At 41.8% G+C, this 16028-nt stretch overlaps 2 protein-coding genes across 6 annotated transcripts in view; one reads left to right on the forward strand and one right to left on the reverse strand.

Annotated features, from left to right (window-relative positions):
- Positions 1–112, reverse strand: part of SH3YL1 (SH3 and SYLF domain containing 1) — a 51192-nt gene extending 51080 nt beyond the window's left edge. Inside the window, exon 1 of the mRNA XM_017860291.1 lies at positions 79–112. The gene's annotated coding sequence lies outside the window, so the exon portion shown is untranslated. The remainder of the gene's footprint in view (positions 1–78) is intronic.
- Positions 113–238: 126 nt separating this feature from the next.
- ACP1 (acid phosphatase 1) lies at positions 239–15017 on the forward strand. 5 transcript variants are annotated; one of them, XM_017860299.1, is made up of 6 exons: positions 239–383; positions 7466–7539; positions 7632–7745; positions 12659–12720; positions 14491–14596; positions 14737–15017. In XM_017860299.1, the coding sequence occupies exons 1-6, from the start codon at positions 290–292 to the stop codon at positions 14812–14814; spliced, it is 528 nt and encodes a 175-aa protein (XP_017715788.1). In that variant the 5' UTR covers positions 239–289; the 3' UTR covers positions 14815–15017. The 5 variants fall into 5 exon arrangements, 4 of the variants coding, with proteins under 4 accessions (XP_017715788.1, XP_017715789.1, XP_017715790.1 ...); XR_001883009.1 differs by having other exon boundaries at positions 243–383; positions 7632–7900; positions 14737–15016; XM_017860300.1 differs by lacking the exon at positions 7632–7745 and adding an exon at positions 7787–7900 and having other exon boundaries at positions 250–383; positions 14737–15016.
- The last annotated feature ends 1011 nt before the right edge of the window (positions 15018–16028 follow it).

A 16028-nucleotide genomic window follows, 5' to 3' on the forward strand; every position in this document is an offset into this window, starting at 1 on the left:
CCCCCCCCTCCCCCTGCCTTCCGCGGCCCTACTCCCTCCAGGTGACCCCACCCCGCGATTCCTCCTCCTTCGGACAACCTGCAGCCCCGCCCCTGCAGGTGAACGACGGCCCAGTCCTCGCAGCTGACCCGCGGACCCTCCCCGCCCGCCCTCAGACCGTCGCAGGACCGCCCCCGCAGGCGCACTGCAGCCGACTGCGCAGGCGTGGCTCCAGCCCGCGCTGCCCTGGCGGCGTTGGTGCGGGACTGCGCCGGCGCGCTGGGCGAGAGGCTGGCAGTGCGCATGCGCCATGTCGGCGTGCGGAACGTCGCGGCCTGTTGGCGCTTTTGCGCGCGGAAAGATGGCGGAACAGGCTACCAAGTCCGTGCTGTTTGTGTGTCTGGGTAAGAGGGCGCCGACTTACTCATGTTCTGACGTCCCCCGCGAGGGTTGGATCGGGCTTGGGCCCTGTGGATTATGCCGCGGGGCTGGGAACAATGAGGGAGAGGAGGCCAGGGACTGGGAGGGCTAGGGTGTTCCAGGAGTGTCTCGCAGCGCCCCTGTTCCCCATCCGCCCCGTGCAGCGGCCCAGCCTGCCCTGTAAACCTGGGTCTCCTCGCACCTGCCATATATCCGGGGCTTTTGCCATTTGCAGCCACAGCCCCTACAAGCCAAGGTTCGTTCTTTGCGCCTACTAGAATCCTCTCGTTCCCCTCCAATGGGCCCAGGTAGGCCTGGAGTTGTCGGACTGATGTGGTCTCTTAGGGGCCTCCGAAGTCCTATGACAAAATTGTTTTGCTTGCTGGTTTCCTTAGGCCGTGCTTAGGTATGGATCTGAGCTAAACGGAGATGAAGTTTTACGGTTTCGGGTTTCTTGATTGTAAAAGCCAAGCCAAGGAGACCTGGAGGTCCCTGTATAACTTTGCCCATGAAAAATAAAAGTGTATTTTATTAATGGCTTTTAGGAACTTTCCAGCTTAAAATATTTTCGCTCCTGGAATTTCAACACTTAGCTTACCTTACTTCAAACATAATTTACTTTCCGTTAGGTTTTCGGGGATCTTCCTTCGGTGTAGTACTACAAGGTTATATTCCTCGGTGCCTCCACCCTGAGAGGAAGGCCTAAATTGTCAGTAGTCCAGTTACTTAAAACCTTCTGTGAGTTTGCATTTCCTGCAGAGTAAAATTTCTGTTTATTTTTACAGACTCCTCATTTTATCTCCTGTACCTTTTCCTGCTCACACTCTCGGGACACTGGCTTACAGAATCTTTCGTTGCTCTATAGCGCTTCACATGCTTACTGAGCCTCCATGGCTGGGTGCCCATTATGAATTTTGCCTGGAACGTCTTTTTATTTTATAAAGTCAAACCCAAGTATTTCCTCCTTTGCTTTCCCAGACCATGAGTTGCTTCTTGTGATTGCTTATCGACATCCTGTATTACACAAATTTTGCTATAATTATTTGATAGTCTGTTGAAATCCCAGCTAAGTTTAATTTTCTTGAGGGTAATAACTGTGGCTTATTTTTCATTTTGTTTCCAGCTTTAGGACAATATATGATAAACGCTGACTAGGTTTTGTAGAAGTTAATTTCTGTGAAAGAAGAATTGGAAGACTCACCTTGTTTTACATTGGTAGTGGGCATCATTTGATTTTTAAGACTTATTGAAGGCTGAATGTAATCAACAAGTTTATTAAACAGTAGTTTGGTTAAGGATGGTTACCAAATACTATTTCATTCCCTTGTATATTTCTGGTTAGTATTGTCGATTATGCTGGTATAAGGTATCATGGTTGCTGTTAATGGGGAGTTGGATCCTTGCATATGCAGTAGTCCCACTTTAGCTGTAGGTGGTACATTCCAAGACTCTCCAGTGGATCCTGAAACCATGGGTAGTACCAGACCCAACTGCTGTCAGTTGGAACATGTGTCTGCTCATTTCTTCCACCCGCAAATGTAATGCCGTTTCCACCTTAACTAAGCACTTACAATGTGGTCGCAACTTTCGCAGTTTGAGGCGAGACGACAAACTGTCAGGAATTTCTTTTTCCTTGTTTACATTTTCATGGATAGAAGATTTGTTCGTACCGTAGATCTTAGTAACCTCAGTATAAGATTTTTTTTCTTTCCAGAAGAAGTCAAAAACTTTCACCTTTTTACTTAAAGGTAGTGCTTATGGCCTCTCTGCCGTATCTGAATTGCTAGCTTCACGCTTTGGGACCATTATTAGTAAACTAAGGGTGACTTGAACTCAGGCACTGTGATAGCATATCACAGTGGATCTGATAAGCAAGAGGGCAATAGGTGGATAGACAGCATGGATACGCTGGACAAAGGCATGATTCACTTCTGGGGCAGGACAGAATGGGATGGCATGAGAATTTATCCTGCTACTCAGAACAGTGCACAATTTAAAACTTAGGAATTATTTGTTTGTGGAATTCTTCATTTAATATTTTCCAACCAAACTGACCACGGGGTAACCATGGAAAGCAAAGCCTTGTAAAAGGGGGGACTACTGTATTTCAGTGCAATTCAATGATTTGTTGTTGTTGTTGTTGAGCATCTACTATATGACATGAACTCCTCTAAGTGGTAGGGATATATGGAGTGGTGAACACAACAGACAAAAATCCCAGCCTCTCTGGAGCTCACGTTCTCTCAGTCACCAGCCAGTATTGATGCGCTCAATCGGTTGGTGTGAAGCATTAAGAAAAATAGAGCAGAAAAGGGGAATGAGAGTGGAGTGCAGTTTTGAGTGGGGTGGTCAGGGAAGGCCCCATCTGCTAGATGACCTTTGAGTAAAGACTTGAAGGAGGTGAGGAAGCAAGCCTAGGATATTTTGGAGAAGCATCCTGAACCCAGAGGAAAGCAGGTAAAGGTTTTGAAGGGAGAATACTGGCCGTGGTCATGAACCACAGGGAAGCCACAGTGGCTGGGCCTGGTGGCTGGATACCTTTTCTCAGTTGGGATTCCTCATCTATACTGGAAGATTTAGCAGATAATTTGAGTGACTGTTTTCTCAGTGCTTCCATTGTAGATGTATAGGGAGTAGTTAATTCCTTATATACACTGGTCCTTTAGGGCAGGAGTTTGCAAATTCTTTGTGTAAAGAACCAGATTATAATTATTTTAGATTTGCTTCACATGCCATACAGAAAGGGTGTAGCACAAAGTACCCATGCATGTGGTGAACCTGGCTGTGTTCTAGTGGATCTTCATTTATGGACATGACAGTTGGATGGAACTCCGTATAATTTTCACATGTCACAAGATATGCTACTTTTGGATTTTTTCCAACTACCCAACCATGTAAAAATTATTCTTACCGCTGTGGGCTGTACACAAAGGTGGACCATGAGCCAATTTACAGACCCGTGTTTTATATCCAGATCTTGGGAGGCCATGTGAAGACTTGGGCTTACTCTGAATAAACATTGGAAGGTTTTGAGCAGAGGTGGGAAATGATCAAATTTAAGTTTAAAAAGAAGAGTTTCAGCTGTTGTTTTGAGATTAAACTGGAGGTGGAGCATGCCCTTACTGGTTGGGTGGTGAGTAGTTGCATTCTGAGGGAATTTAAGCGGTAAATGGCATTTTATTTGGTGGCTGTATAGAGGACAGTAACAGTTGTATGCTTTTGAAATGTAAAAAGTTTTGTTCCTTCAAAGCATTCATTTGGACCCTTTGAGACTGAAGTGTAGAAAAGCATCAGAGGTTTTTCACCGGGGAAGCTAATGATGGGAAATAATTGAGCTGCCTTACTACAGCCCAATTAGGAAGGGTGCTTTATGTTTTTGTAAGATAGAGACTTACCAGTGAAGATGATGCAGGAGCCATGACCCAGCCAGCATGGTTGGTGGAGATAGCACATGTTGGTGGAGTCACTTTACTTCTGGGCTACACCCATACTGGGTGCCGGGTCTCTTACCAGGTATAGCAGACACAGCCCTACGCTCCCAGAGCCTACCTGTTGCCTTTTATGAGTCTCCATCCTTGAATTGAAAATGCTGAAGAAAGGTATAAAATACTCTGCCTAATTTGGAAAAGACAAACTTGATACTTTACAGATTGAAACAGTTTTTAAAGGCATTTGATTTTGGAATGTTCTGTTTTTAGAACTTGTTCTGTAGGTGAAGTACATGCAATGTTTCACTGAAGACCAGGGTGCTCCATTTTTTCATGACACAATTTGGTGGCATCAACTTTCGAAATCAACAGGGCAAACTACTACTGGCCTTCAGGACAGTTAATAATGCAAGTTTTCATATTGTTGTGGGGAAAGTGAACTGTTATTTTACAGTTAATGATAATTATTTGTAAACGTGTGGGGCTAGTCTTTATTATTGTATTTTTAGATGCTGAGATATTAGGCATCAGTTGTTGTACAGTTCCAAAATAATAGTAAGTGTCTTAATTTAGAAATACAATGTTTGCTGTTAAAAATATTCCCAGGGTATATGGTGACAAGTAAAAGAGTTACACACCCATGGGAAGCCTTTCAGTAATTAAAATAGTGCTGATGACAATACCTGTTTAAAAAACTAAACAAAATTTAGAATGTCAAAAGGAACAACTTCACAACACAAAGTGGCATAGAGAGGGCATTCAAGGCTAATTTGTTGTCTTTCCCTTTATGGTTTGTAGGTAAGATTTTTTACTGCTGTGGAAACTACAGTCTTCTGTGAGAAAAAATTACATAATGTGCTTAGGTCTTACAATGTAGAAACTGAAGGCTGTATAGTAAGGCAATGAGTTGTTTTCTGAATTAGGGAATTAGCTATGTTTTACAACACTAGAAGATCCTCATTGTACTTGTTTGTCATAAACAGAAACCCTAATAATGACAAAGAGTCAACTCTTATTTAGTGCTGTCTATTCTCACAGTTCTTCTTTTTCTTGTCTGTTTCCTAAATTCAGTTCCTAATGTTTGGACTCAGTATAGTGCTTTGGCATTAAGGATACTGGAAGGCCTCAGAGCAGCCCCAGAAGCAAAGTCATAGAAACCGTCATTTATCTTCCCCAACGCAGATCATAGAAACTAGAACTCTCCCGCAAAGCAAGCCGTAAAACCTACAAAGGTCACTGTCTCCCTTCTGCCTTCTCTTGAAGACCCCATTCCAGAGTGGCCCTGCCTCATTCCTGGGGGAGGAAATGCTGTGGCCCTGCTGGTTTTCGCTCCTCAGTCCACTACCATTGGATCATTTCTTTTTGTCCAGTTCCGTTTCTACATGGCTGTGCATTGGTCATCTAAGCATCATAACCATTTCCCTGGGTCTTTGGGTCTTCGTTTCTGAAGGCTTCCATGTCACATAAAACTGATTAAATAGATTTGTTATGTTTTTTCTCTTGTTAACCTGTCTTTTGTTACAGGAGTATCTTCCATGACCTTTATGATGGTTGAGGAAAGCTGCCACACCTTTCCACTCTGACACTGTCTTGTATTTGCTCCTCCATAGGAACCTCTTACAAGGTCTCTCCAATTCAGTAATGTGCTCTTCTAGCGTTTCCTTAGCCCTGCCAGTAATTTTGGTAACTTGTAGGAAGGGTCTATGTTTGAAACAACTGTCTTCAGATTAGGGCACAGTGCTTGGCACATAGAGTGGGCATACAAAATATGTTTGTTGAATAAGTCATATTACCCTTTTCCATAGGACTTTCTATTTCTCCTCATAGTGGCTACACGAAGTCCAAGTCTTGGCCCAGTGTTTTAGGCCTCCTGTATACCAGCCCATCAGTTTCCAGACACTGGCTGTCTGTATCTGAAGCATCGCAGCCTCACCTGCTTAGTGCCACAATCCCCCTGAGTTAAATGCCTTTCCCTTCCTCTGTCCATTAAGATCCTGATCATCCTTTAAATATCATCTCTAATCTTTCTTTTTTCTGGTAGGAAATTTTCTTATGTCTTGTTTTTGCTTTGTAACATCGTTCTTTTTCTGTGCTACTGTAGTATATTGCTTATTAGTATTCATTTTCTCACTTTCATTATAGCCAACTGTGCACCTCCCATAAGTACATTGCTTGTATATGGTAGATCTATTTGGGGATGAGATCTTATGTCTTTTTCCTCTGGGTAGTAATGAATTTGGCCCTTACCTTACCTCCTGGGAGGTAACCTCTAAATGCCTTGGAGTTTTCTAGGAGTGATGGGAGTATCTTAGTTATTGAAGGTGGCCCCCATAGTATATATGCTGATGAGATGACTCCGGGTGGGGGCTTTGAGCCACATGTGGGAGGGAGCCTGGAGATTGAGTTCAGCTGAATAGCCAGTGATTGAACCCATTGTGTCTCCCTCCAAAAACCCCAGTAAAACCTCGGAGCACCATGGCTCTGAGGAGCTTCCTGGGTTGCTCTTTGAATATTGCCCCATGTTGATGACAGGAGGGGAAGGTGTCCCGGGGGACAGTGGAGCTGCCTGTCAGGAAACCTCCCAGAGTGTGCCCTGTGGGTCACTTGCTTTGGCTGGTTTTATTTTTTGTTTTCGTTTTTGTTTTTGTTACTGTTATTATAATGAAACTGTAATGGTAAGTGTTCTGCTTTCCTGAGTTTGGGAAGTAATTCTGGGGAATTATCAAACCTGAGGGAGCCCTGGGGAACCTGGATTTCTCACTTGCTGTCTGAAGTAGGGGTGGCCCTGGTGTCGACATCATGGTCTGGAGAGTGGGGTCCCTGACCTTGGGCTGCTGATGCCTGGATCTGTGCCCCTGGGCTTCGCATGTGATCGCTCAGTGAATGTCGGTGTTGAATCGCTGTTTATGCTTAAATGCATGTTTGTGTGTTTGTGTGTTTATGTGTTGTTTTGTGAACCAATAGTCATCCTTATGTGTGATATACTTGAAAATACATAGTTTACCCTTGAACCACAGGGGTTTGAACTTCGAGGGATTTATTCAAGTAATTTTTTTAACCAAGCACAGATGGAAAATACCTTGCTGTCTGAATGAAAAATCCATCTATATGGAGGGCTGACTTTTCCTATACTTGGACTCCAAATTCACAGGGGCCACCTGTGGGACCTGAGTATGCAGGTTTGGTACACTGGGTAGGCGTGGGAGGGTGTCCTGAACCAGCTCCCTGAGTCTGCTGAGGGACAGACCACTGTATTTTATTTTTATTCTGTTGTATTTCGTTGTAAAATAAGCTGGTTGCAACCCACTTCATTTTCATGATTCGCTCCTGGATCTTTAGTAGCAGCTCTTTAAACAATAATTTTGGTTGAAGTTGTTATTCTGATACCTTTGTCATCTGTACTTGGAGTACTTGGCCGGTTGGTGTCAAGTCACTGAACTTGAGCCTGATGGGCTGTTCTCCAGCAGGGTCTACCCTCACTGGTTGGACAAAGGCGTCAAAGGATAGTGTTGGTGGCCTTTATTTTTCCTGAGGGATAGCACAGCCCCTGCGTGTCAGGTATGTGAAGAGGGGAACTGGCGTGTGCCCTTCCATCCAACCTAACCCTCTGTTTCCCCAACCCCCCCCTTTTTTTAAAGGTAACATTTGTCGATCACCCATTGCAGAAGCAGTTTTCAGGAAACTTGTAACTGATCAAAACATCTCAGAGAATGTAAGTACCATTCATTATCTTAAAGAGGCCACCCTGAACTCTTCTGGGCAGGAAATTGCCAAAAAAAAAATTCCATGTTTCTTCCCCTGCAGTGGAGGGTAGACAGCGCGGCGACTTCCGGGTATGAGATAGGGAACGCCCCTGACTACCGAGGGCAGAACTGCATGAAGAGGCACGGCATTCCCATGAGCCACGTTGCCCGGCAGGTACCGTCCTTGGACTTGAAGATGTGTGTTTTGTGTTTCAGTGGGTCATGGACAGCGGTGCTGTTTCTGACTGGAACGTGGGCCGGTCCCCAGACCCAAGAGCTGTGAGCTGCCTAAGAAATCATGGCATTCACACAGCCCATAAAGCAAGACAGGTAGACAAGCTCTTGTTCCATTTCTAATATGTAGAATCCGGTAACTTGAGAAGTAGTGAAGGGATTAACCAGACTTGCATATTAATGAATGTGTTTATTTAGGGTGAGCTTAACCAGCTACAGTGTGTCCATTTTGTCACTTCTGGTTGCACAGTGTTGAAAGACTTGCATGACTTTGGAATTTATTTATTAAAATGCACATAAAAGCTAGGTAATTTATAATGAGAGAGCCTGACTGCGAGCTGGGGCTGAGCGGTACTCTGTCTTCTGTTCCTTCCTGCATAATTTTTATTAAACATTTAGGCCATAGTAATTATCCTGCCTATATTGCAAGTTTGTTGCTAGAATTAAGTTATATAATACATACAAAAATATTTTTTCAACTGTAAAGTGGCTTAGTAATATAGGGTAATACCAACAACATTATGGACATATAATTATAGTGTGTTGTGCCACACTTCGAGTTTGGAGTCTAATAAAGTCACAATCAAATTCTGCAATTTCAGTTAAAGATAACCTTGTCTTTATATTATAAATTAGAAGCTAAAGTTGATTTTTCTAAGAGTTCTTTATTTAAATGAAGTACTCTGGGACTGACCTTTTCTGAAATGGAATTGTCATTGGTCAGGTGATTAAACATTTTTATACAATTTATCCATCCTAATCTCTTCAGGCCTTTGCATACCTTGCCAGTTTCTACTGGCCATTGTTGAAAATAGATTTATTTGGAGCAGTCCTTCAGAATATGAGCACTCATACTTTGAAGTTTTATGTTTTTAAGGTCAGTTTTTTTTATACACTAAGTGTGTAATAAGAGTGGATGCAAATGAAGTATTTTAAAGACATATTAGGAACTTTTTTAAAGAACAGTTTTAGAAGCAGTATTTGCACGTTTCTTGCTTTTTTTTTTTCCTGTTTCTTTTAAGAAATTTTAAGGTGTGTTTTATGAATCAGTATCACATCAGATCTTTGTTTACAAGTTCTTTTTCTTTACTAATGTCACAATTTGTGTGATAACTATTGTACATTTCTTAAAATCTCAATTTTCTCAGTGCCTTTCAACCTGTGTTTAATAAATGAAATTTTTTTTTTTTTTTTTTTTTTGAGACACGGGCAGTCTTGCTCTGGGGTCGCCCGGGCTGGAATGCAGTGGCCGCGATCTCAGCTCCTTGCAAGCTCCGCCTCGGGTTCACGCCATTCTCTGGCTCAGCCTTCCCGGTAGCTGCGGGACTACAGGCGCGCCGCAGGTTCGCCCGGCCTAGTTTTTTGTTATTTTTTAGTAGGATGGACGGGGTTTCACCATGTTAGCCAGGATCGGTCTTGATCTCCTGACCTCGTGATCCGCCCGTCTCGGGCCTCCCAAAGTGCTGCCGGATTCAGGTGAGCCACCGCGCCCGGCAATAAATGAAAATGTTTTAGGGTGCTTATTTTTAACTCTTACAGTTAGTCTTTTAGAATACGTGAGCTTCCTGCCCAGTTAGTTCAAAGGAGATTTTTTTACTTTATTATGCATTATGTTCTCTTTTCGGTAAACTTTTCATTGACTTGTGTACACAGATTGTGAGTGCAACCCTGAGGTCCCATAATAGCCCCCTCCCCACTCCAGAAATCCCCACAAAAAATTGGTTGTACTTTTTAACTTCATAGAAGTGGAATTATAGTACATGCTGTTGTCTGTCAGCTTTTTTTGCTTGTGAGAATCTCCGTGTTGATTGTGGCAATATAATTGTCATTGCCGGATACGATATCATTTCACAGTTTGTCCGCTGTCCTCCTGGTGGGGGTCAGGGGGTTTCTAGTTTGGGGCTACTGCAGATAGTGCTGCTGTGGTAACGGTGTGCACCTGCTGTGTTCTGTTGGAGTCATGCCCAGCAGACACCGTGTAGTGGGGTACACATCCTCATGAAACAGATTGGGGATGTTCCCTCTTTTCTTCTCTAAAAAAAGTCTGTTGAAGATTGACAGTGTTTCTGCTTATCATTTGAAAGATTTGTCTAATGGGTTGTCTTTTTGTTGTCTATTTCTCTGGCAGTCTTTCAGTTTTTCTTGCGGAATTTGGTTTTCAGCAGTTTCGGTGTGGTCGACCAGATATGATCCTTGACGTTGTGACTTGATGCTTTTCATCAATTTTGGAAAATCCCAGGCTGTTATCTTTTCGTATTGTACTTCTCTTTCTCTTTTCTCCTGAGATTCACCTTACATGTATATTGAACATATATTTCTAACACTCTTCTATTTTCTATCCTTTTCACTCTCTTCTTCAGTCTGATATTTTCTGCTGACCTGTTTTCTGATATACAGATCTTTCTGCCATTTTCAAACAGTATCAAGATTGTCTGTTATTTACTTAATTCTTTAAGTTTCTTTTTTTTTTTTTTTTTGTAGATTCTATTTTTCTGGTGAAATTCTACATCTTGCTCTGTGTTTTCTTGAACATACTATCACAAGTGCTTTAAATACCGTGGCAACTCTGATTATCTGATTTTCTGATTATCTGGACCATTTGTGAATCTGCTTTCCTTTTCTGTTTTTTTCTCTTTGTTTTGTTGCTTGTGTATCTTTGTCCGTTTGTGCTGCTCTAACAGTACCTGAGACTGGGTAATTTACAACGAACAGAGATTTATTTCCTGTAGTTCCAGAGGCTGTGAAGTCCAAAGTCAAGGGGCTCATGGGGCTGTGAGGTCCTTCTTGCTGCCTGATCCTGTGGTAGAAGGTGAAGGAGTCGAGAGTGTCCCAGAGTGAGTGAGAGCGAGAACTAGAAAAACAAGAGGAGGAAAACAGGAGAGAGAGAGGACCCATCAGTGTCAGGAGCCCACTCCCAAGCTGGTAGCATTGATCAAGATCCTCCCTCTCACTGTTGTTGCATTGGGGATGAAGTTTCCAGCACAGGAACTTTGGGGGACACATCCAAACCATAACATAGGATTTAAATAATTGTAAAGAGGTAAAGAGTTCTGCTACTGAACTGTTTGAGATCCCTGTTCTGAGGCCTTGTCATTGCCCAGTTTTAGCGGGAAGAGAAGTGGCAAGTGGCAGGAGTCTGCAGGTTGGGGACTGCACCTTTTTTTGAGGTACCTTTTTTATGAACAGTGTTTATTGGAACACGGCCAGACTTGTTCATTCACCTGTAGTGTGTGGCTGCTTTTGTGCGAGAGCCGCAGAGCTAGAGCGGCCTCGTGGCCCCCAAAGCCTGATGGTCACTAGAGCATTGGTTTTGTATATGGGGTTTCTAGTTGTTTTTAGTAATAGGGATGATTTGCCACAAGCTGTTTCATTTATAGCTGCAAGTGGAAATCCTTTACTGTGCATTTGTTACATAAGTTATAGCTGTTTCTTTTCTTTCTCAATTATTGTAACATCTAAAAATTATGTAACGATTACTAAGTCTTTTTTTATGAAAAATTTACAATTAGTCCAGAATTTGAAACAAGTTTAGTATTAAATCTTAGGGCATTTCTCACATAACTAATTTGGAGAAATAATACTGTTCTGGCTTGGTGGCTCACACTTATAATCCTAATAACACTTTGAGAGGCTCAACATTGCTTGAGCCTAGGAGGTCAAGAGCAGCCTGGGCAGTATAGTGAGACCCATCTCTACAAAAATGTAAAAAATTAGCTGGGTGCTATGACATGTGCCTGTAGTCCCAGCTGTTTGGGAGGCTGAGGTAGGAAGATGGCTTGAACTCAAGAAGTTGAGGCTGCAGTGAGCTATGGTCTCACCACTGCATCCCAGCGTTGGTGACAGTGAGACCTTTTCTCTAAAAACAAAAAAGAAAAAAAAATTCAGTATTGTACTTATTCTCAGTTTTGAAATAAGTCAGTGCCATGGGAGTGTTGACGAAATACAGGCCTTTCTAGTTTCTGGAAGTGCATGCTAAACGCCGAAATTTCTCATTTTTCAGAAAAACAAGTTATATTAGGAAAGTTACACTTTGCGCCTTTGTTTCGCAGTATGTATGTTTATGTTTCTTATTCTGCCATTATTTATAGTAGTTGAAATTCACAAAATCTTTTTATTTATATTTTAAGTAGGTATATTTATAGATTATATCAGAAAACAATGATAAGCTTTCAGGTTGCAATCAGTAGAAATACTGGGTGGCATTTTCTTCTGTGTCAGGTTTAAATTATGGATATTCGATCAAAATAAAGGAGGACTGTCGGTTATGACTCCTGTGTCTCTTTCTTAGTGACCACCTCTGACTACGCAACTTAATACTTCTCCTTCTCCCTGCCCCAGACCTGTGTGTATCTCCTCTCTGCTTTATTTCCTCCGGGGCATCTGTGCCTCCTGTGTGTTGCCTGCCCCGTGTAGAAGGGCTCCACCAGACACGGCTCTATCCGCTTAGCTTGGTGTGTGTCACTGGGGCCCCGGATGTTCAGTGCTTGTGGAATGAGAAATAGAGTAGAATAATGAAGGGGATTAAATATGTGATATTTTAGTATGTTGACCGTGTTATACATTGTTACTAAGGAATTGAAGCTGATGTATAAACGTTGTGTCTACACATTATACTATTTTATGATTATTGTATGGAACTTTATAATACAAAATTTCTTTGCAGTTCAGTTTTGAGAAGTAGGTTAACTCTGTGTTCTAACTTAAAAGTATCCTAAAAATTATTTATTTAATTAAATTGTTAATTAGTGAATAACAGGCTCAAATATAGCAGTTTTTTTTTCTTTTAGTATATCTTTGCCTCCTCTAGGCTTAAATGGTATAAACACTGTATTTTGACTTCTTATTCAATTTTAGATTACCAAAGAAGATTTTGCCACGTTTGATTATATACTATGTATGGATGAAAGCAATCTGAGGTAATCCTGTTTTGAAGAATATGTCTGTTCAACTCTCAGTTCAGTAATGGGCCAAGTAATTTGTTGTCCAGATTTACTTTTCTATATTAAAGGTTTTAATAGTGATGGTCACCATATGTAGAATTATTTATTTAGAACAGCAAAAAAACTTAGTAATCTAGAATTGTCCCTTAGGTATTTTCAAGGAAATACACCTTAGAAAAGGGAAAGTCCAGTTATTAATAGCATGATTTAATTGGAAAACTAGCTTGACTGTGATAGTTTTGTATCAGGCACATTGTTCTGCATGAGAGCGATTTTGTTATTTTTGCTGTAATGATTCCTGGACAGGGCAGTGTTTTATTGATTCTCAGGCCAAAGCTCTGCAACTGTAGGTTCCTATTATTACCCCATCTTGTGAAAGAAGGACGTGAGAAATGGTAATGTTAGGTTGTGTCCCCAAGTTCACACAGCTAACGTGGTAAATGTGGTGGGATTTAAGCCTAGGTTCAGTGAGGCAGGGCCCTGCCGTCCTGCCTCAGTCACCACTCTCTTGACCTGCCCCAGTCCTCTACTTAGGGCGTCGCTGGGAACTAATCATAATTTAATGTCACTCCAGGATTCTGACTTACATCACTACTTTTTCATAAATAGTACTTGTTTTGATGAAGATAAACTATTTGTGTTTTAATTACTTTTGTACAAATGAACAGATAGGGATGCACCAGTTTTAATTACTTTTTATTAATCAGGACCTTCATTAAAATGCATGCATTTTTTAATTTTATTTTTCAGTCCTTATTCTGCTCTCATTGTTTTCACTGACACCATAGCTTATAGGTATCGTAAAAACACCTTTTTAGGAGACCCCATTTGCTTTGATCGGCACTGAGCACTGTGTTTCTTTGTGTGTGGGGGGCAAGCGGAGTTCCTGCAGCCTCACGTTTGCATGTGCTGTTCCTCTGCCTGGAAGCTCCTCCTTGCTGCTTGGGCCATTCGGCTCCTATTTGCCTTTTGTGGGTCAGCTGAAATTCATTTCTTTGTAGAGGTATTCCGCTACCCTGTCACTAGGCCAGATTGTGCATTAGACTTAGGCCTGCCCGCAGTTCTCGTCCCTGCGCCTACTCCTGAGCTGCTGTAAAACTTCACGCACGGGGCTCTTGGCTGTTCCATTCCCACATAAAGCACATGCCTGACTCATCGACTCATCTGTCGTAGGTGCTCAGTCGAATGTGTTAAATAAATGGAGGCACTTAGTTCAGTTTGCCTTTTTCTTTTGTAGCAATGTGAAAGCTAAAGGTGGAAGTCTAGAGTGAAGCTGAGTTTTCAGCTTGGGCAGAGGCTTGAGGAGTAAAAGAAGGAAGAGTAATTAAGGAGTGGGTCATGCTGCGGGAAGTGCTGTCAAGACACTTGAGGATGGAATTGGTAGCCCTCTGTTTTGGAACTGGTTCAGATGGTGTTTTGGGTTCCTTTCTGTCACCTTTGTTTTATCTCTGAAACTTGATTGATTGTCTCAAAATATATTTCGTGGGAGAAAATATAATTATTGTATATTTTGTATAACAGAATCAGTGAGAATAAGCTGCTGTGGCAAACTCTCTTGCCTAGAGAGAGGGCAGTGGCATACAGCTGCAGAAGGGGCCACACGGGCCTGCTGAGTGTTCTGTTTCATTTCAAATTAGGTCATCCTGTCTTGATTTCGATATGGATGTTTCATAAGACCCTAGCAGATGTCCCTGTTTAACTTGAAACCATAGATCAGAAAACTAAGTTCATGTTTCAATTTTACAGAGATTTGAATAGAAAAAGTAATCAAGTTAAAACCTGCAAAGCTAAAATTGAACTACTTGGGAGCTATGATCCACAAAAACAACTTATTATTGAAGATCCCTATTATGTAAGTACAGTTCACGTTTTAGGGCTAATATGATGACCCACCACGTCTGTATCCTGCAGTATTAAATAACAGAGTAGATTGTGTTAAGGATGTTTTTGTTATGCAGGTTTTGCCATTTTCTTCTTTTCCTGTCCATTTAGGGGAATGATTCTGACTTTGAGACGGTGTACCAGCAATGTGTCAGGTGCTGCAGAGCGTTCTTGGAGAAGGCCCACTGAGGCAGGTTCATGCCCTGCTGTGGCCAGCCTGACTAGACCCCACCCTGAGGTCCTGCATTCTCAGTCAGTGTGTAATCATGTTCCAGAGCCCAAAGGCCTAGCTCTTTGTTCAGTTGACTTACTGTTTCTTACCTTAAAAATATTGTAGATGGAAATCAGTTATGTTTGGCAGAAGAATCAATAAAATTATTTGATTCTGACAGTTTATGGGGTATATTAAGCATTCTTAGACTAGTTGAACATCTCACTTTGCCCCAATTACAAAATAGTAGAACAAACAAACAACATAAAAAACATAATGAAGGAAACCTCACTTGAAACGCCCAGTCAGCATCTGAGCCCGCTGAGACTTAGATAGTCGAAGTCCTAGCTCTTCAGTAGGTGTGGAGCGGCGCCTGATTGGAGCGCAGGTGCCCTCTGCCTCCCTGCCACCTCTCTTCCTTCCCGCCTTTTTGATGGGAGTGACAGTAGCCCCTTCTCCATTTAGGGAGCTCCAGATCTAGATTAGAAGTGTTTTAATTGGTATACACACCCCATACTGCACACTTGTAATATTGAAAAGATAGGAAGAGAGAAACATTTAATGCAAACAGTCGTTAGCACTTTCAATACTGCATGATTTTTGCGAAGTTTACTTCATGAGCGCAGTCAGCCTTCATTGGCCTTTCTCTCCAATCTGAAACCACTTTGCCTCTGAAATTAATTATATCCAGAAGGAAGGACGCCTTGTATGCTAGTCTAACTATGGATCAGTTGCAGGAATATGCACTGTTTTTATATGCCACGATGTAACCCAAATGTCCAATATAAATTGGCTTATTTTTTAAAATTTTTAAAAGTATTGGGAAAAAAGCTTTATTATTGGCATGCTTGATTATTAAGTATTGGCTTCATCAGCATTTGAGTAGATGGTGTATAGGCAGATATGGTAATTTCTGTGTATTTTGAGATAATGTCAAAATCATGAATATTTCAAAATAAACTGGGGAGTTACAAAATACAACTAGAGATATAAATCTGGTGTCTGCCTGTTTTTTTATTGACAAGGAAGCATTTGAAAACATTGTTTTGTCCTTTTACATGATCTATGATGTTATGTGTGCATGTTTTATCTTCAGGATGAGAAAGTAAAATGATGAAAATAAACACATTACTGCCGCATATCATAATGTCTAGTTTCTGAAAGAAGTTTGAGGTCCTACAGCTGGAAATGT

This window comes from Rhinopithecus bieti, unplaced genomic scaffold (genome assembly GCF_001698545.2).
Source record: "Rhinopithecus bieti isolate Rb0 unplaced genomic scaffold, ASM169854v2 scaffold_51905, whole genome shotgun sequence".
NCBI lineage: Eukaryota > Metazoa > Chordata > Mammalia > Primates > Cercopithecidae > Rhinopithecus > Rhinopithecus bieti.